The sequence below is a fragment of the Falco rusticolus genome, chromosome 4, assembly GCF_015220075.1.
Source record: "Falco rusticolus isolate bFalRus1 chromosome 4, bFalRus1.pri, whole genome shotgun sequence".
Classification (NCBI taxonomy): Eukaryota; Metazoa; Chordata; class Aves; order Falconiformes; family Falconidae; genus Falco; species Falco rusticolus.
The window spans coordinates 26,336,191-26,354,951 of NC_051190.1; the positions used below are offsets into that span (position 1 = coordinate 26,336,191).

Here is an 18,761-nt window from a genome sequence, read left to right on the forward strand (position 1 = left end):
TTGTGTTATTCCCCCTACCAGGGCAAGCTGGCGGAGTGCCACTGCTGCCCCAGGGAGCAGGCGGGGAAACCAGACACAGTCACTGACTTAAGAGTCACCCACGGAGCTACAATTATTGCTAGGGGGTAGGGATGGGATGAAGCAGCCATGTGAATGTCACTTATCTGAACTTCTCATTTTATACATATTTTTTAAACTCTTCTGTTTTTTTATACGTATTTTTAAAACTCTTCTGTTTTTTGGTGTTTTCTGGCACGGGGGTTGTTGTTTTTTATTAGGTTGGGGTTTTTTTTAAAGGCTAGATCAGCTTGGCAGTGGAGAACTGGCCATCAAATATATGAATTGGCTAGATCTGCTGAATGGCTGTGAGAACAAAAAAACCTGTTGGCGGCTAGGAACCTCAGTCTCTGAGCCTTCCCTGCAGCCATGGCTGTGAAGCAAAACAGACTCGCATGAAGCTTGTTTCCCAACTGAGTAGTGGGGCCAGAGCTCATTTTTATGACTAAAACATTCCTCTTTCAAGGGGGTCTAATAGTAACTGAAACTCACAGCAGTTCTCATCCTAAACTCATTTGTTAGAATTGAGTTAGAAAAACAGTTACAGGAAAACTTAAGACACTTATATAGATCGCTACATTCAATTTTAGTTATTCTTCCAGGTATCTGTTGGTTTATCTTTCTTTTGAAACAAGCAGTTTAACCAACTTGTGAAGTGTTTGTCGTTACAAATTTTGTATGTTTTTGTCTCTGAAACAAAATACACATAAATATATCTGTGAAGACTGCTTGGGTTTTTATACTTTAAAAATTTGCTAGCTGGGGAATTAAAAAGGTGTTTATCTCCCTCCCAGGTGTCAACATTTGGGGTGGGCAGAGGGGAGAGACCTACCTTGGTCCAGGCTGCATTTCGGCCAAGCAAAGAAAACATTCAACGACACAACACTGATCCATACACACTGCCCCACTGGGCTCTGGGATGTGACGTTGCCTGTAGTGTCTCCCAGCTCCATAAAGTCTTTAAATCCCCCAGTAAAGCCCAACTGCTCGTTCAGAGCCAGGTTCTGCCTCTTCTCCAGACTAAGAGCTGTTCAAGTGTCTGGGCCTGGAAATTCAGGGTGTGAAAATACACAAAGGGAAACCACAGCTTGGCCAAAGAAACAGCCCTTCCCTCTTGTTTAGCCCCAAGGAGACTGAATGCTGGACTTGGTTTAGAAATCAAAACTTTAAAGATTTTATTATAAAATAAAGGAAAAATAGTCCAGTTGCCGTACCTGGTGGAAAAGCAGTTCAGACTCTCCCCTCTGGAAAAAGCAACTGGTGGGAGGAGGGTCACAAAGTCCTGTCTTCCTGCTGGGCTGCATCGGCCAGCCTCATGTTTTGCCACATGAAATCAATGAACATGGAAGCCTGTAGCAGTCGGCTCAGTCTCTGAAAATGGCGCTCTGCAACGAGAGCAACGCAATGATTAGCATCACAAGAGAGAAAGCTCACCAAAACAGGGCACAAAAATCTCTCCTCTCTTCAGACCCAAGCAAACAGGGAACATACACAGCACAGGGGGAGACCTCAGGCTCACCGCCTGTCCCTGCAGCCTGACTCACCGGTGTAAGGCAGCAGGGCCTCCACAGCAGATTTAATGCCCGAGTACTGCAACAGGCTGTCTGGTGCTTCGTGCTTCAGGAGGGTTTCAATGACAGCTTGGGCCTCGTGGCAGTTTCGAGAGTTCGTGTTCCACGTCACCAAGAACGTTAACACCGCCTCTAGGGAGGAAGGGGATCTGTATGGGCTGGCTGCGCCGCGGGCGCACAGAGACGCCACGTTGGAAAGCATCTCTACTGTCCTGCAGCACGGGGCAGCTCCCACACACGGTGATGCTGAGCCCGGAGGGGCAGGACAACTGCACACAACTGCTCCTGGAGCCCTCACAGGGACACCCCAACGAGGGCGGCAAAGCCACTCACACCAGCTCCCAGCAGCTGCTGGTGTAGCACTGCAACAAAGCAGCTGGCCCCAGGCAGCAGTCCTGCTCCGGGGCGGTGGCAGCACAGTGGTAAATACTGAGTCTAAGGAGATTCTCCTTTCAGTTTCAGTTAAGAAAACAAGGACAAGTCCCTGACCTGGAAGGTTTTAGCGCTTAAACAGTGTTGTAACAAACCTTTCTGATCCTTCCGGAGCCGAATGATGTTCTCTTCCAAGTGCTTCTTCCCATCAGTTTCCTTGAGGATGGCTGCAGAAAAGAGAAACTAACAGTCCATGCAAGAGTCCTGCCCGTGCACCCATGGGCCAAGAGCAGGGAGACCACTTGTTGTCTGCAGTGATTTTACTTAGGAAAAAGGGAGTCATTTGAGAAAGAGAAAACGGAGGCTTTCAGACAATTAGGCTTTGTAGTCTCCGTCGTCCTGGGAGAGATGTTCTGGAAAGCAGAGAGGGCAGAAAAATGCCTTCAGGGCACCAGGTGGACTCACCTTTGACCACCATCAACACTGTGTGCGGACGATCCAGAGAGATGGCCAACCCTAAAGCTTTGAGGTATCTTTTCTCATGAAGCAGGTTGGAAAGCTCTTGCTCTCTGGAAAACAAGTCAGGGTCAAGAGTGAGACAAATATTTGTTTGGTGAAAAAAACCACTATACAGAGAGAGAAAAATATTTGCTTGGTGTTAAAAAACGCTACACAGAAAGCAGCAGATTTGGCAAAAATAGTGTGCAGAGGTTTAAGGCCAAGAAGTTAATACTGTTTGCCGATGAATGCCTCAGTGCCCTCATTGTGCAGATAATTACCCTGGCACATTCAGGGGCTCCCTGAACTATTTAGTGCTGGGTGAAGTGGGAAAAAGTGAAAGTAGGTTTGGGATGTTTGACTTTGCTTTCTTAACAGTGCATAAACATGAAACTAATCAATTGTCAAGCTGACAGCAAGCAAGGCTTTGCAGGAGCTAAAGATAAACTACAAAGTAGAAGAGACTACTGTGCCTTGACAGCCTCTAAATAGCTAAATGATGTAACATTCAGATTAGATGGAGCTGGATGGCTCCAGGCGTGGCCAGTTTCACTCGACAGAGCTGGCCTTTCGCAGCTTATTATTGCACGAGACCAACTTACTTCATAATCTGCTCCTCCTGTTTAGCTTGCGCTTCTTTCTCTTCAATTTCAGTGACGTCCTATAAAAAAACAGGATACAGCTTTGTCAAATCTTGCTGTAATACAGATGAATTTTTATTTAGCCATCAAGTGATTAGGAAACCAATTTCTGCAGCAAGATCTCTAGGTCAAGTAATTTCAGTGTGAAATCCAGCAACTCACAACTTCCCTCCAAAGCACTTTTAGAACACCAGCACTGGGCAGGCTGCTAAGGTCCATCGGCTCTTCTTTTTACAACATCAACTGGGAACATACAGTATGGCCAAAAAGCCCCCCAAACCCCAAGATATACCTTACTGACTTGATTTCAAAGTGCAGAAAATGAGGAGAGCACATGTCATGCTGGAATAGTGAGGAACAAACCATTGGGACCCTGAGCTATCCAGCTGCATTCTGATTACTAACACAGAGAGGAAACACAGAAAGACCTGTACCGTACCTTCCACAGCGTGATGCAGGAGTCACTGGATGCTGTCACGACCATATCGTCTTGTTTGTTAGAGTGAAGACCCCAGATTTTATCTTCATGACCGTCTAACGTTTTCACACACTCATTGGTTTTAATTGTCCAGAGTTTTAAGAGACCATCAGAACCACTTTTGGAAGAGAAAGAAACATAACAAAAAGAATCACCGGATAGATCCATTCTCACTCTGTCACCCACCTCAAATATCAGCTAAACTTGTCCCATTCCTTTCAAACAGGAGCAGAATTAACCAAAAATGTCAAGTGTGAGATGCACCCTTAGCTCTGCCCAACTACAGTGTATGTCACCAATGCAGCCACATCACCGCAGCTAACAAGAACGCCCCGCACGACTGCAGAAGAGGGAGACAGGTTAGCTCCTGCAGAAAGCTTGGCATAAACGTGGCATCTTCCTATCAGTCTTTCCAAAACTAAATCCATTGTATAACTCTTCCCTCTTGCTGTGGATATCAGCTAAGAGATTTTCCTTCTGATTAGTTCTGCATCTTCCCCTACGCTCCTGGTGTGGCACTTACCTGCTGAGCAGTTGTGTTCCTCGGCTTACAAAAATGATCTTCAGTACAGAGGCATCGTGACCCTCAAAGGTCTGGAAAACAGAAAGGAAGCTAGAAAGTGTCAGAGCTGTTGCCAGGCCTTTTGAGAGAGTCCTCTTTCAGGAGGATAATATTTACTTCTAAAGCCCTAATAAGTACATTCCAAAAAGCAGCCTCTATCCTTGGGACTTTCACTGCAGGTTAAAAGGGAAAAGTAGGAAATTACTTGTCCTCATACCATTTTTGCAAACAACCTGCTTGCTTAAACTTGTTGGGCAAATGGTCTGAATTGTGAGGCCAACTCCACGGGCTGTCTCCCCAGAGGGCTGATTGCCCTGTCACTACGTGGAGCGGTCAGTGAGGTACCACTGCTGGGCAGAATGCGGCAGAGTTAGCAACTGCCCTCTCAGGGTCTTAGTGAGACACTGCTGGGCTGGAAAGAGAGCTTTTCTATGAAGAATGAGTCTAAAATTTAAACTTGTGTGGGTTTGCTTCACGGCCACAGCTGTGACAGGCAAAGCCAGCTTTCTTTCAATAGCATCAATGTGCTTTTCCCCTCTGATCAACCATGTTGCTCACTGGTTAGTTAGAAAAGAAAGCACCAGGCAGAAGCTCTTGTCACGGAGCTTTGCATGCAGCTCAGAACCAAGATCCTGGAGAAGGCAGCTAGAGCTGCATAGCTCTTCCTTCCAGTATGGCCACATTGCTGCATGTCAGCTGCACTAACAAGCACGTACCTTTTTGAAGAAGTTTTTACCAATCCCTGTAGCATGCAAGGGTTGCCTAGAGCAAGGGGCACTCTGAGTTCTCATTACCTTCAGGCAGCTGAAGTCCAAGATTCCCCAGAGCTTCAGGGTCCCATCTGCCGAAGAGGTGGCCAAAATCTGATCCATTGGAGAGAACTGCACACACCAGATTCCACGCTTATGTCCAGTGAAGACACCCAGCAAAGAGCAATCAGAACAGGACCACAGCTTGGCCAGCCGATCCTGCGAGCCTGTGGCAATCAGCTTGTCGTTTGGAGAAACCGCCACACTGTTTATGTCCTGGAGAAGTCACGCAAGTAGAGAGAGTACAAAGCCATTTAAGCCTTTGCTCCAGCTGTCAGACAGGTAATAAATGTAGGGTGCAACACAAGGAAAGAAAGTTTTAAGTATTAAAAAGCATGTTCTAACGTCAGGGGGAGCTTTACCTTGTCATGACCCCTCTCAGTCACTTTTGCATGAAGGATTTCTGGACTGGAGATCAAGGCTGCTTTTGCTTTGGAAGTGAGGGATTCTGGGATATTCCAGATTTTGATTGTGCAGTCCTGGCTGCTGGTTACTATGAAGTTTTCTTTCAGTCTGAAAGGAATAAAGATGCTAAGTGTAAAGAAGCAAAAGTGGCTTCCCCTGCACAGAAAAAATATGGCCTTCTCCTCCCCTGCTGGGATTTACACACATTCAGTCACTCTGCTGGGATGTGAAACAGAGCGCTTTAACATTTTTTAAACTGTCTTTCATTTTACTTAGGTCCCTGGCATAGCCTCCAGCAATTCAGACATTAGGCAAGAGCAGTTAGCTCTCTTCATTTACAGACAAGCTATGCTGCAGCTCTTGAGCAGGGAAGCTGGGCTTACAGACTGTTAGGCAGCACAAAGGAAGGAGAAGAGCTGACAAACAGACAGGCTATTCAAGGAAACAACTTCATAGATACGTTCCCTTCACTTCCCAACCCTCCTCTCCCAATCACTCAAGCTTTATCTGGCAACTTACCCAGCTGCTGCTCTTTAAGGCAAACAGGAGTTAGACTAAAAAAGAAATGCAAACTTCACAACTTATGCACAGATGGATGCATCCAAAAAATATTTTTTTAATTACCCTTCCTTGACACTCAGAGCACCATGACAAGCTGGGACCAGGAATGAGAAACAGCACAGCTCAGAGGCAGGCATCCACCAAAACATTCATCCCGAGGATCAGCACAGCAGCCATGCCTCATGCTTGCAAAGGGAAACCCTTGTCCAATTTTTATTACCTCGAGCAAGAGACAGCAGCTACCCCATGTGCATGACCCAATCCTTGGGCTATACAGGTCACCCTTCCATCTTTGTTCATCCGCCAGACTCGAAGGCTTTTGTCCTGTAATGGGAGAGGACAGAAACCACTGTGCTTTTTTGACAAGTGATCAGTTCCCCATGCATTAAGCACACCTGTGAGCCTGACTATTCACTTATGTTCAAGCCTGAACCTCTGCCTGCACTCGTCAGAGTGGGTGAGGGCAGACACCACCAAGCATGATGCGCTGCAGTCTGGAATTCCAGCATGGAGGTTTATTTCTGGCTGTATCAGGGCAGTTAGCACCTTTTCTTCCATCATGGTTCTTATGCATGGCTCCCCATTAGTCTCACACTAATGACACCTCTGAACTCTAATGCAAGACGAACATGCTTGGAGAACAAGGCATCTCCCTTCAGGCTAATAAAATACAATCAACTGCATTTCCCCAGGGACAACATTAAAAAGGGATAGTGGAAGAACCTTTTATTTGGGGGTTATAGCAGACAGGAATTCCATCTAAACAAAAGCCCTTTCTGGATTGCCAAAAAGGAATACGACTCTGCCCATAAAGTTCACTAGAAATGAAAAGTTTCATTAAATGAGGAAAACTAACACACCTTAGCACAGCTGACGAACATCAGGCCTTTTCTGAAGACATCCAAAGCAAGAATTGTTTCTAAATGGAAGAATACAATACAGTGGATGCAGAGTAACACTGACACCGGACAGCAGAAATGCATGAATTAATGAGTCCACCGCTCACAGACTGGGAGACAGGTGGGGGACACTCGGGACACAACACATCCACACTCACTATGGAGTGACCTGCTGCTTATGGCATCGATGCGAACCTGTCACCTGCAGCCACTAAGCTGCATTCAGAGCGCTCACACTCATGTATCTACATCTCTAGCTCCAATATCGATCTTGCTGCTAGTGAAAGGGTCCGAACTGACAAGCCCGGAGAAAGAAAACTAGTGTTTGCAAAACCAGGACCGCACGGTAAATCCTTTCTCCAGACAACTCCAAAACCCGTTGTGATGCTGTTCCAGAGAGAACTTAAGGACTCCAGTCTCCACATAAGAGTTGTGAGAGAAGCTGGATAAAGAAATACTCGCACATCCCCCATACACCCACATCAAAGCTGACCACACACCTGTGTGGCCATAGAGGATCTGGCAGTGCGATGTTGCCAGTTCAAACACTTTCAGCTGAGGGCTGTTGGTAGCCACAACAATGTGAGAATCAGTGGGCCCAAGGAACTTCACATCCAGAACCTCATCGTTGTAACCTGCAAGCTGAGGACATAAAGAGTTTAACAGGGAAAAGTCAGCTGGTTAGAGAAGCACTGAATGGCGCCATGCTCACTGAGACCGCATTACTGTGCCTTTTCATTTAATACTGCGTGTACAAATATATTTTTTTACACACAAGCTGGAGCACAGGAAGGATTTCTGGCTAGGCCTGTTCTGCTTGCTTTTTCCTACATTTGTGCAATATTCCTCCAAATAACTCCACCAGTGAACTTGGCTTTCTGGCTTGTACCCAACAACTCAAGAACAGGCAGCAGACAAGGGCACCCCTGGACAAAGCTTCCACCAGAAGCAGAGCTGATCCTAAAGTATGGATAAAGGAAGAGGGAAAGGGAGGCTGAGGGTTGTTACCTGCTTCCTGAGCTGAAGAGTTTGAGCATCATATAAAACAATGTTGTGTTCCACGGACACTGTGACAATCTCATTCCTCGCAGGCACAAGCATGCACTGGGTGACACTGCGCTCGCTCGCCTCCTCCTTCAATTCAAAGGGCACAGGCTGGGTATACACGCATGCAGCTGTGGCAACTTCCCAGACTTTCAGGATGCCTAACAAAAATGACGACATAAATTATCTGTCAAAGCCACTGGTTTAGACAGCGATTGTCCAAGAAATATAGAACAAACCCTGGCCTCGCCTACTGGAAAAAGCTACACAGCTTTGAGGCAGGACTTCAAAGAGATTCAGTGACAGTGGCATGAAGGGCCATATAGTTTTCCTTATTCAATCCAAATCAAACTTTATTGCAGTTTGAGAACATATATAGTTAAAAGGTTCACAGCATGCCTGATCAGTCCTGCTCATCCACTACTGTTAGAGGAACTCAGAAGGCTCTGCTCTCCAGCCCTTCGTTCATCCCAAGGCTTCCACCACACACAGAATGCACATCCCGGGAATAATGGCAGTGCAGTGCCTTAAATACTGTCCTTCCTCAGCCTCCAGATCTGGCAGTGACATGCCAGGACACTCACCTTTGCTGCCAGCTGTGACAAAATGCAACCCTTGTTTCTTCACACCCAGTCGAGAGAAATCTCCCTTTTCAGGTAACAAGACGGCAGCTTCCACGCTCTGCAAGAGAGTTGGCCAAACACCAGCTGAGCGCATGGGACCAGCATCCCATTTCAGCAACCAGAGCTGTGCAACAGCCCGCTAGTGCCAACAGGCGTGGGCACACCACACTCCACTGCCCCGGACCACGTGGCTGCTGAAGACAGGCGGGCAGATACAATGTTTTTACATGACCATCCTTCCTTCCTTCCTCCTCCAGCACTGGGGAGACAGTGGAGACAGCAGTGGTGGCACTATTTGCTCAAACTTCCCAGGCAGAACCACACCAGCAAGGAGGAAAAGAAAATAAACAGCTTTAGGCACAGAGTTTTAAGGCCTCTGGAAAGTACAAGGGAGAGAAACCTGATTTCACAGTACACAGGAACCTAAAGAGGCAGAGGTACCGTAGGACCATGACCTAGAAAGTACAAAGGATCTCAAAGGAATAAATTAAATGCAATTTTACCTCATAGACAGGGACGGTTCGTTTGCTTTCTCTAGTTTTCAGGTCCCACACCATGCAGACTTTATCACGGCCAGAACTGCAAGTTAAAAGATCAGTTTCAGTGCTAAATCCATTCAATTTGGGCTCTGAGAACTCGAGCTGTAAGTGCAAATCTGGAGTTGTGGGAGTTCACCCCCTCTCTGAAGAGGCCCATGTGAAAGAAAGCACCAGCCTTCCACGTGGCAGCACGGTACATTGCCCAAAACACAGGTGCCGACAGCCTCAGTTACACACTTGCATGGTCAAGCAGAGAACAAACACCTGTAGCAGTCCTCCTCCTCACTGGAGAACCTTGCCAGAGCCTAGAGAAACACCCAGTCTCTGGCAGGAGAGAAAGGCTAAGCCTCTGCAAGGTTTTACCTGACGAGCGTATTTCCATCTGCAAACGCCAGCGAGGTGACGGCACTGAAGTGGCCGTCCAGCGTAGCAACGCACTTGCTGGATTTCAGGTCCCAGATGCGGATTTTGTAGTCGATTGAGGAGGAGAAGAGTTGCAGACGGGAGACATCAGGGTGGAACTCAACAAGGCTGGACAGAAGGAAATGCACTTGAGCAGGACAGGAGTAAACTATCTGTTTATGCTTATTAAACTATATGTTTAATGCATGCTGGCATTAGCCCAACATTTAAACAAATATACATTCTACACAAAGAGTCTGACAGATCAATCGACATGAATTTGTAAAAGGACTTTCTTTGTAGGGCTTCATGACTCTGCCACCCACCAGCAAAATTTACAATTGATCTTTGCCATTCTTGCCAGGTTCTTGAAATACATCAGTTATCAAGCACAGATATTCCATTTAGATTCCAACAGATTTCTTGACCAAACTTTTTCCTCTCTGGGCTAGTCAGTCACAACTCTGCTCCTTCACTAGACATCTCAAAAATCATGGAGCAGAAGAGCTCAGAACCCACTCAGAATGGGCCTTTATATTCCATTAACTCAAGATATTTCACATCAATCCCAGCATCCAAGCACCACACTAATGCCAGCAACCGACAAATATGGCTCGTCCTTACTGTACAACTCCTGAAGATCCTTTTAGGTTGTGTGTGCAGTACTGTTTGATCATATCCCAGATCTTAATGGTGCTGTCACAGCCACCTGGGAAAAGAAAGGCACGTAAGAATGAACTACAGAGGAGATGCAGGAGGTCCAGCGTATCAGCAAGTTTAACATTTCATGGGTTGCAAAGGCAGCAGAAAGAAAAATGAATCCAGCAACCACCACCCACACCAAGAGAAGTCCATGGAACACCCTAAGCTTTCAGAGAGCTGGGAAAAATCTGACTACTCACACTCAAACCTGAAATAGAATTAAGTTATAGGCCATGGCTGACCTCCTCCATCTCCACGAGTCCTTGTCCTACACCAGGACAACTATAGTGCACTGTCCTATAGATGCCAGACATTTGTCAGCATTTTACTAAGTATATTTCAGAGAGAACATCGAAAGAACCCCTTGTTGTTGGTCAAGATGTCATTTCTAAGTAAAACCTCTTCTGATTACAGCTGAATTCAGAACATCACTACTTCAGTGTCCAGCTGAGCCAAATTACTCAGAAGCAGAAGGGCCATTATCACTCCCACCATGTGCCAGTGACATGGGGCCGTACCTGTGGCTAACAATGTTGAAGTAGAGTCAAAGGCCATGCTAGCGACTGGCGCTATGTGCACGGCTTTCCATGTGCGGACACACTTGTTCTCTCGCCAGTTCCACTGCTTCAGCAACAGGGCTCGGCTCCCTGTCACGAGGCTCTACGCAAAAGCAAGGTGAAGGAAAGCATGATTAAGTACTAATTTGATTTAAATTTCTTTCAGTGCCCACACACAGAGCACAGAATGACACTTGCTATGACACTTGTGAAGCTGAGTCTCTCAGCATTCCTCTGTCCAAGGTGAACCCAGAAGGAGAGACAGATGGAAGCCTGAGAAGACTTGGCAGAGTTCTCTGGGAACACAAGGTGCCTCCAGGCAGAGCTGCCTTTGGTGTTCACTGGCTTTATCTGGGAGCCTGACACAGCAGTGCAGAAGACCACAAAGCAAACACATACCTCATCATCAGGGCTAAGAACAAACGAACTGATATCTTCCTCGTCATCCTAGAAAAATGAAAGGTAAAAGCCCCACAGTTACACCATAGGCACTGCGTGCTCAGAGCACCCTTCTCTACATGCTTCTGCTGATGCTAAGCACAACCAGCAGCTTCCCAGCTGTGCTTGGGGACAACACGACCAATCCCTGCCTGTGTTTAGAAGCATTCTCACCCTCCCCTCTGCTTCTCACTCTTGGGAGCTTTAGATCAACAGCCAGCGACAGCAGGAACACCCCAGGAGCCCTTGGAAACCCGCAGCGGTTCACCACCACCCAGCAGAGGCCAGGCCTCCTCACCTGCTGGAGGCTGTGGAGAGCTCCTGTGTCCACATCGATGACGTTCAGCTTGGTCCCGCAGGGGCAAAACATAAATTTTCCATCTCGGCTTATCTGGGGAAAAGGGAAAGGAAAGGTGGAGCGTTACCGAGCCGGGGTACTGTCCAACCGGGCCGGGCCGCGGAGCCGGGTCTCACCTGCACTCGCCCCCCCTTGTAGAAAGGCTCGATTCTCCGGCACACGGCGTAGCTGGAAGGGAAAGAGACACAGCGCAGAGCGGCGGTTAAACCGAACGGCGGCGGCCCGCCCGCGGGGGAGCCCCGGCCCCAGCCCCCCCGCCGCCCCTCACTTGCTCTTGAAGCGCACGGGGCTGGCGGCCCCCTCCATGCCGGCTCCACGTGCCGCCCACTTCCGGCGCTCCCGGTTGCCACGGGAGAAGGGCGCCACTTCCGGCGCAGTCTAGTGACGTCTGCCCCACGCCGGCGGCGACGCCATCTTTGGTGCGGGCGGGTACCCGCGGGACAGGCGCTCCAGCACAGCATCCCCTTCCCGCCTCAGGAACACGGCTTCCCGGCCCCAGCCACTGGGCGAGCGGGGTTTTCAGACCACAGGCACAACAAATAGACTTGACAAACCAACTTTCAAGCAAATGATCTTTTATTGCACGTAAGGATACGGAACTGAATAATTTCAAAGTGTTCCAGCTGTGAACACGCAGTTATTGCCACATCCCTACCACCAAAGTCGGGAATAAACCTTAGCACAGATGCATTAGGAAGCAGGAATGCTCTTATTGCAGCACTAGATGCACAGAGATCACTCCACCCAGCATGCATGCCACAACAGGCAACATTTTTTATCAGCCTGTCAGGTAACACATTAAATTTCCCACAATGATTACATATTCATTCCATTTCCTGGAATTAATGGTTATATTTACAGTGTCAATACACATCCAGCCTAGGTCTCCAAGGGACCCCATGGGGGTCTTCAGTAGTCTCTGGCGGTCCCTAGTGGTTGTTGAAGAGATCTCTTAGTATCCTTTCCATGCACTCCGAGTCTTCTACACGTGGTCTCGTCTTGGCTCATCGCTCCATTTCCAGAGTTTCTCAAGTTCCTCACCTTGGCTTCGACTGGTTCCTGCTGGTTTACCTGCCATCCTTCAGGATGCGCCAGTCACAGTTGCAAGAATTACATCCTTGGGCGCACTGTCGTCCGAGGTCCCTTGTAACATCCCCATTGCTCTGTACAGCTGACCTTCACAAGCAAAAATGACAGAATCATTACAAAGGTGTAAGACAAGGCCATCTACCACAGGCTGCCAGCTCGCACTCGGGCAAGCCAGGCCCATGCTCAACACCGGCTGCTGGAGGGCAGGAGTCTCCGGGGAACAGCGCTCACTTAAGTACACCCTACTCCCAATACCTGCTCAGCACAGGAGTTATAGGAACATGGGTTTCACTCCCCACAAGGTACTGTGGGGAATAAGCTTAATGTTCCCTATACTGTCGGCACAGTTATCTCACCAGGGGCCACAAGAGACCTCAAGTGATTTTCGACTGCGCCTACAGCTAACGTCCCACGGAACACCTCCCCAGGCCGCTAAACCAGGCCCTCCCCCACACCAAACCGCCACCACCTCAGACAACGCAAAAACTTAACAGGATTATTTTTGTTTTTAAAAGCTTAAGGACTGCAGAAAGCGGGAGACCACATGCCCACCCTCAAGAGTATGCCCAGAGTCCCTCACCTACCCTCAGACAACCTCAGACTGAGCGTTACGTGCCTGCGCGCCTTTTATGTAGGGCTGGCGCACGCGCGCTGCTGCCCCGCACCATGTATAAGGGAGAAGGAAGGCGCCGCTCTGCCTCGCGGTGTATTCCTCATGCAGAGCGCGGGGCTGGCACAGCCGGGCGGTGTTCTCGCGAGAGCCGAGGGACTATAAATAGCGAGCGCGAGGGCAGCAAGGCCTTCTACGCTGAGAGAACACGTAAGTGCGGTAGCCTGGCGGTATGGCGGCGCGGCCTGTGCCCCATCCGCACCCATCGGGGCCGCCGGGCCCTGCTGGCCTGCCCGGCTGCGGTGGTGGTGCCTCAGTTAACTTCTCCTTCTCTGTTCTAGCAAATGGCGGACGACGCCGGTGCTGCGGGAGGTGCAGGAGCGGCCCGAGGGGGCTTCCGCGGCGGCTTCGGGACCGGGCTGCGGGGCCGGGGGCGCGGCCGCGGGCGGGGCCGAGGGCGAGGCCGGGGAGCTCGTGGAGGCAAGGCCGAGGATAAGGAGGTGAGCGAGCCGCGGGGCCGCCCCGGGCGGCGGGTCCTGGCTGGGCCTGCAGCCGCCCTGGAAAGTGCGCTGGTGCCGGCGGCCGGTGACGCTTCCCCACGGTTTGCTTTGCTAGTGGATTCCTGTCACCAAACTTGGTCGCCTGGTTAAGGATATGAAGATCAAGTCTCTTGAGGAGATCTATCTATTCTCGCTTCCCATCAAGGTAAGCTGCTGCGAACACTGCAGCAACGTGCAGCACGGCCTTAATCTAAATTGTAGGGGTCGCAGTAGTTGCTGTACTTGCTCTTTGGGATGCTTAGGTTGAGTGTTGGAGACACAAACCCGTAGAAGCAGAAGGCTGGTGCAGTCACCTGCAGTGAAGTGTGGTGCGTTGTATATTGTGTTCTGCCTTGTCTGGCAGCGTGTTGCAGAAGTGTTTCTGTAATAGTTCTGCTCAGTGATGGGGGGTGGGAAATTAACTTGCTATGTTGGCCTGCCTAACAAGCTCCAGTAAGCTTATGCCTGCAAAATCTGACATACTTAACTACCTATTACTTCAAATATATGTATGTAGGGTTGTTGAACTTGAATTGTAGGAGCCTTATTAGCTGAGTTTAGCTTCTTAAAAAAGTGTGGCCTTGTGTGTTGAAATGACTGAGTTTTGCAGGAGTCGGAGATCATCGATTTCTTCCTGGGGTCTTCTCTGAAAGATGAGGTCTTGAAGATCATGCCTGTCCAGAAACAGACACGTGCTGGTCAGCGTACCAGGTTTAAGGTAGCCTGTTTCTTCTGATTTCTCCTGGTGTGTGTTGTCTGCTGCTTTTTTGGTATCATTAATAAAGTAGTTCAAATACCTTTAGGTTTTTTTGTAGCATCTAGTAAATATTTATGGGTATGGGTATCAGCTTGTGTAGCTGACAGTTGCTGGATTAACTTCAAAATCGTAGCAGTATGTACAAATGTTACTTGAAACGGTTCTAGTGCAAAATTAAGTCATATTTACACAGCATTGTTGGCTTCTCAGGGGCTATAGCAGAGAGAGAAGTCTGAGGTGTAAGGTGGGAATGCTGCTTGGAAATTATCTGGACTTCTGACCCAGTATAAGGCTGTGGCAGGGAATTGAATTCCAGTTCTTCAGCCTGAACAAGTTTTGACTGAAGTATGAGCTCTAAGGGGAAAAATGGCTGCTTGAGCTGTGAGCTCTGCTGTGCAAGTTTTAGTAGGTGATGTTTTGATTGTACTTGGGAGTGAGCTGTGTTGGACCCTGATGGACTGTTCTCTGCTGAGAGTGTTCTTGTGCAGCACAGCTGCCACTGAGCACTTTTCTCTCAACCCTAGGCTTTTGTTGCTATCGGGGACTACAATGGTCACGTTGGTCTTGGTGTTAAATGCTCTAAAGAAGTTGCCACTGCTATTCGTGGGGCAATCATTTTGGCGAAGTTATCCATTGTACCTGTACGACGAGGCTACTGGGGGAACAAGATCGGCAAGCCCCACACCGTGCCGTGCAAGGTGAGGCAGGCCTGCTCTTGGTGATTGTGCCGCAATGTTTCGGGAACTCTAACCTGTTGTGTTTGTGTAGGTCACTGGCCGCTGTGGGTCTGTCCTGGTGCGCCTGATCCCAGCTCCCCGTGGTACAGGGATTGTGTCTGCCCCTGTCCCCAAGAAGCTGCTGATGATGGCTGGTATCGATGACTGCTATACCTCAGCCAGGGGCTGCACCGCCACCCTTGGCAACTTCGGTGAGCTCTAGCATTCCGTGTTGTAGCTTAGCTGAACGTATTGCCACTTTTGTCATTGACAAGGACACAACATATCCATTTCTGTAGTATTGTTCTAATCTGTGTTAAAACAAAAACTTCTAGTGGACAAGCAGAAGTGAAGACTGCTGCTGATAGCTGTTAAAATGCAGGTTAGTCCTGCTGTACTTGGTCCTGAAGTCTGTAAAAGTTACAGTAAATTGTCTTTTTACATGCACATTGATACTAAAAAAGAAATCTCCCAATCTGCGCGATTGCACTTGTCTGAGGTAGTGTAATTGTCGTAAATGGAGAGAGAAAGAAACTCGAGTTTTGTGTGTACATCAGAGAGAACCTGCTGTGGTCTCCCTGTTCCTTCCTAAATTCTACATTTTTGGAGTGGAGTGGGTGGGCACTAGTGAGCTGGGCTCTGTAGTGCTGACGTGCAGGGTGTGACTTCTGTCTGTAGCTAAAGCCACCTTCGATGCCATCTCCAAGACCTACAGTTACCTGACTCCCGACCTCTGGAAAGAGACTGTGTTCACCAAGTCTCCTTACCAGGTGAGTGTTGCTGCAGTTTGCAGCTCCAGTGTGACCCTCCCTTCCCTCTGAAGTTCAGGTACTCCCAAAAATGGGAGAGCTGCAGTCAGAGCTGGGTGCCAGGCAGAATGGGGTTTTCTTTCTTTCAACATGCAGTTGAAAATGGCAATTCATGGACAAAGGAAATAGGAAAGCTTTGTACCAACTAAAAATAAGTTGTATCTGAACTACCCCAGCTGCCACAACACACACCTTGTTGGAAAGGGATACACTGCTGAGAATCTCAGGAGAGTGTTTTAAGAAAATAACACACTTGTATTTATTTTTTTGCAGGAGTTCACTGACCATCTAGCGAAGACTCACACCAGAGTCTCGGTGCAGAGAACCCAGGCAGCTGCTGTGGCAACAACTTAAGTGGGTTTTGTACCAGACAATAAAGTGATCAGTGAACAAGAGATGGCGATTGGTGTGATGGGATGGTTAATGCACTGGGCAGATGGATTAAATATCTGCTGGGGATGTGAGTAGGTTCATGTCCGTGGGCCACAGCCTGAACCTCTGTTGAATGAAATAGTGTGTTAATGTTGTACTCATCCTTGTTAATCATGTATTAATCCTAAATGGGGTCTAGAAGCAGCAGGACAGCATGTAATCTTTATCCGAACTGTGGGAATTTTCTGCCAGGGCTGGGCAGAGCAGTGTTTCTGTTGGCTCACAGAGGTGAGGGGAAATCACAGTTAAGGCAAGTGGGGTGCCTGGAGTTAGGGGCTGACCATGGTTTAAAGGATGGTAACAATCAACTGGAATTCAAAGATCAATGCAAAGCTGAAAAAGAAATCTGTTAAGTGTGTGCAGATCTCCAAAAGAATGAGTCTAGATTCTAGTTGTATGGCAGATGTCTGGGCTGCACATTTATTGCAGAGGTCAACAGCATCGAAATTCTGAGATGCAACATGCAGTACTGGATACAGGCACCACGGCAGGAGGTGCCAACCGTTTAGATCTATTCAGAGACATTTGCTTGTGCTTTCCTTTCCTCCATCATCCTGTGCTTCTGCTTCATCAGGCATGTCCTTGCATTTCCATGGACACCAAGATCACCGTCTGAAAAGAAAGTAAGCGTCTGAAGAGTGCCTTCCAGCAGCTGAAAAGAAATAAGCCCCTCTGTTCCAGGTGAAGTCAGAGATGTGGCTTAAGACCTGCTTCGTGCTGTCACAGCTGCAGCAGAGTTGCTGTGGCTCTTGCTGTACTCACATCTGTCCTGGTAGGCCTTGGTGACCTGCACCAGCAGCTCCATCTCCTTGGCGCAGTTCTGGAACTGGTTGGGTCCTTCCCTCTGCTTGCATGCGCCTAGCCTTTCCCGGACTATCTCCACAATTTCTTGATCAACCATCCTGCAGGAACCACAGAATGGTCAGGGTTGGAAGGGGGGCCTCTGGATATAATCTACTCCAAAAAAAGAAAGGAAGGGTGACAATGAATGTGACCACAGCCAAGAGATGATAGAAAAGCTGAACAAAGGGGTGATGACACCCTGCAGAAGGTCAGCTCTGGGGTTTTACAGGATCCTGGTCAGTCCTGCAGCAGTGCTGTAGGCACCAGGCAGTGCTGGGGGATGTGTCCCAGTGCCACCCTACTCAGCCCCAGCATGCTGCAGGGCACAGCCGGACTAGGGAACGGGTGTTCTGTAACGGAGTGGGCAGGAGGTGCCTCAACACCTCAAAGCCCACAAATGCTGCGAGTTCAAGCCAGCTGCTGCAGTTCCCAGGGCTGGCTAACCACAGCAGTGTGCTCTGCAGCAGCCTCACCTGGGGACAGCCTGTGACACCCATACCTGTCCCTCCTCCACTGTGCTTCAGCCTCGAAGAAGCAGAGGTAGTCGCCCTCCAGACACTCACTCAGGTCAGGCACGCGGCGAAACTTCTGGTGGTAATAGTAGTACCTGTTCTTGGCTTGCTGGCGCTCGATCCACTCTGCAGCAACAGCCCCGCAGTCAGACACCCCCAGCCCACAACCAGCAAAGGGCAGCACAGCCCCAGTGCCTGCCGTGGCCTTGCTGCCCTGTCCGCTGCCTTCCCAGGCAGCTCTGCAGCAGCACCCCTGTGTCTCTGCATCCAGCTCGGTGTTCCTGGCACCTGTGTGCTCTGTCTGTGTGTCTGTCCCTAGTCTGAGCGTGTCCAGCTCAGTGCTTCTGTCCCTTGTCTGTGTGCATCCAGCTCAGTGCTGCTGTCCCCTGCATGCCCATCTCTGTTTGCCCCTGGTCTGTGTGTGTCCAGCTCGGTATTCCCAGCCCCCGCACGCCCATCCACATGTCTGTCCCTAGTCTGTGCATCCAGCTCGGTGTTCCTGGGCCCTGCATGTCTACCCTGTGTCGCGTGTCCCAGTGTCTAGGCCGTGTCCTTGTGTGTCCCATCTCCCTGGGCCTGTCCCGATGGCCGTGCCCTTGCCTCTTTGCCTCGGTGCCCGGGTCCCCATGCTACGTCGCGGCCCAGCTCCCGCTACGCATCACGAAGCGGCGCTAGTGAGGGGGCCCGGGAGCGGGGAGTCTCGGGTCTCGGCCCGTCGGTACCTCGGACGAAGGTGACTGGCGCATCGACGACATAGTTGAAGACGGTCTGGAAGAAGGTGACCGGGTTGGGCACCGAGGTGGTCCTCTCGGAGACGGGGGTGCGGGTCGGGGGCACCTTGTACGCCTCCCAGTCCCTGTCCTCCGGCATGGCGGCGGCGGCGGGCCCGGCGGGAGGCGCGGACAAGATGGCGGCGCCCCTCCCCGGGCCGGCGCGGG

At 49.5% G+C, this 18,761-nt stretch overlaps 3 protein-coding genes, 1 long non-coding RNA gene and 1 other non-coding gene across 6 annotated transcripts; 1 reads left to right on the top strand and 4 right to left on the bottom strand.

The window, feature by feature from the left end:
• Positions 1 to 836: 836 nt before the first annotated feature.
• TBL3 (transducin beta like 3) lies at positions 837 to 11,862 on the bottom strand. Of its 2 annotated transcripts, XR_005103993.1 has the most exons (23): positions 11,785 to 11,862; positions 11,633 to 11,684; positions 11,457 to 11,549; positions 11,120 to 11,167; positions 10,682 to 10,823; positions 10,086 to 10,170; positions 9,423 to 9,590; positions 9,024 to 9,099; positions 8,482 to 8,578; positions 7,862 to 8,058; positions 7,354 to 7,495; positions 6,815 to 6,873; positions 6,175 to 6,278; positions 5,351 to 5,501; positions 4,974 to 5,204; positions 4,141 to 4,211; positions 3,579 to 3,735; positions 3,101 to 3,159; positions 2,466 to 2,569; positions 2,156 to 2,227; positions 1,602 to 1,760; positions 1,272 to 1,442; positions 837 to 1,102 (listed from the first exon to the last, which is right to left on the bottom strand). XR_005103993.1 is itself a non-coding variant. In XM_037386153.1 (22 exons), the coding sequence occupies exons 1-22, from the start codon at positions 11,820 to 11,822 to the stop codon at positions 1,330 to 1,332; spliced, it is 2,418 nt and encodes an 805-aa protein (XP_037242050.1). In that variant the 5' UTR covers positions 11,823 to 11,862; the 3' UTR covers positions 1,204 to 1,329. The 2 variants fall into 2 exon arrangements, 1 of the variants encoding a protein (XP_037242050.1); XM_037386153.1 differs by lacking the exon at positions 837 to 1,102 and having other exon boundaries at positions 1,204 to 1,442.
• Positions 11,863 to 12,074: 212 nt separating this feature from the next.
• Positions 12,075 to 13,424, bottom strand: LOC119146473. Its single transcript, XR_005103750.1, has 2 exons — positions 13,190 to 13,424; positions 12,075 to 12,692 (listed from the first exon to the last, which is right to left on the bottom strand). It is a non-coding gene; the product is annotated as an uncharacterized LOC119146473 (long non-coding RNA).
• LOC119147930 lies at positions 12,875 to 12,998 on the bottom strand. The gene has a single exon (XR_005104242.1). It is a non-coding gene; the product is annotated as a small nucleolar RNA ACA64 (small nucleolar RNA).
• Positions 13,425 to 13,556: 132 nt separating the features above from the next.
• RPS2 (ribosomal protein S2) lies at positions 13,557 to 16,431 on the top strand. Its single transcript, XM_037384177.1, has 7 exons — positions 13,557 to 13,715; positions 13,831 to 13,920; positions 14,365 to 14,472; positions 15,036 to 15,209; positions 15,280 to 15,439; positions 15,906 to 15,997; positions 16,310 to 16,431. The coding sequence occupies exons 1-7, from the start codon at positions 13,560 to 13,562 to the stop codon at positions 16,388 to 16,390; spliced, it is 861 nt and encodes a 286-aa protein (XP_037240074.1). The 5' UTR covers positions 13,557 to 13,559; the 3' UTR covers positions 16,391 to 16,431.
• A 423-nt stretch (positions 16,432 to 16,854) lies between these two features.
• Positions 16,855 to 18,756, bottom strand: NDUFB10 (NADH:ubiquinone oxidoreductase subunit B10). The gene is made up of 4 exons (XM_037384178.1): positions 18,546 to 18,756; positions 17,811 to 17,949; positions 17,231 to 17,370; positions 16,855 to 17,080 (listed from the first exon to the last, which is right to left on the bottom strand). Exons 1-4 carry the CDS (start codon positions 18,691 to 18,693, stop codon positions 16,980 to 16,982), a joined length of 528 nt encoding a protein of 175 aa, XP_037240075.1. The 5' UTR covers positions 18,694 to 18,756; the 3' UTR covers positions 16,855 to 16,979.
• Between the last annotated feature and the right edge of the window lie 5 nt (positions 18,757 to 18,761).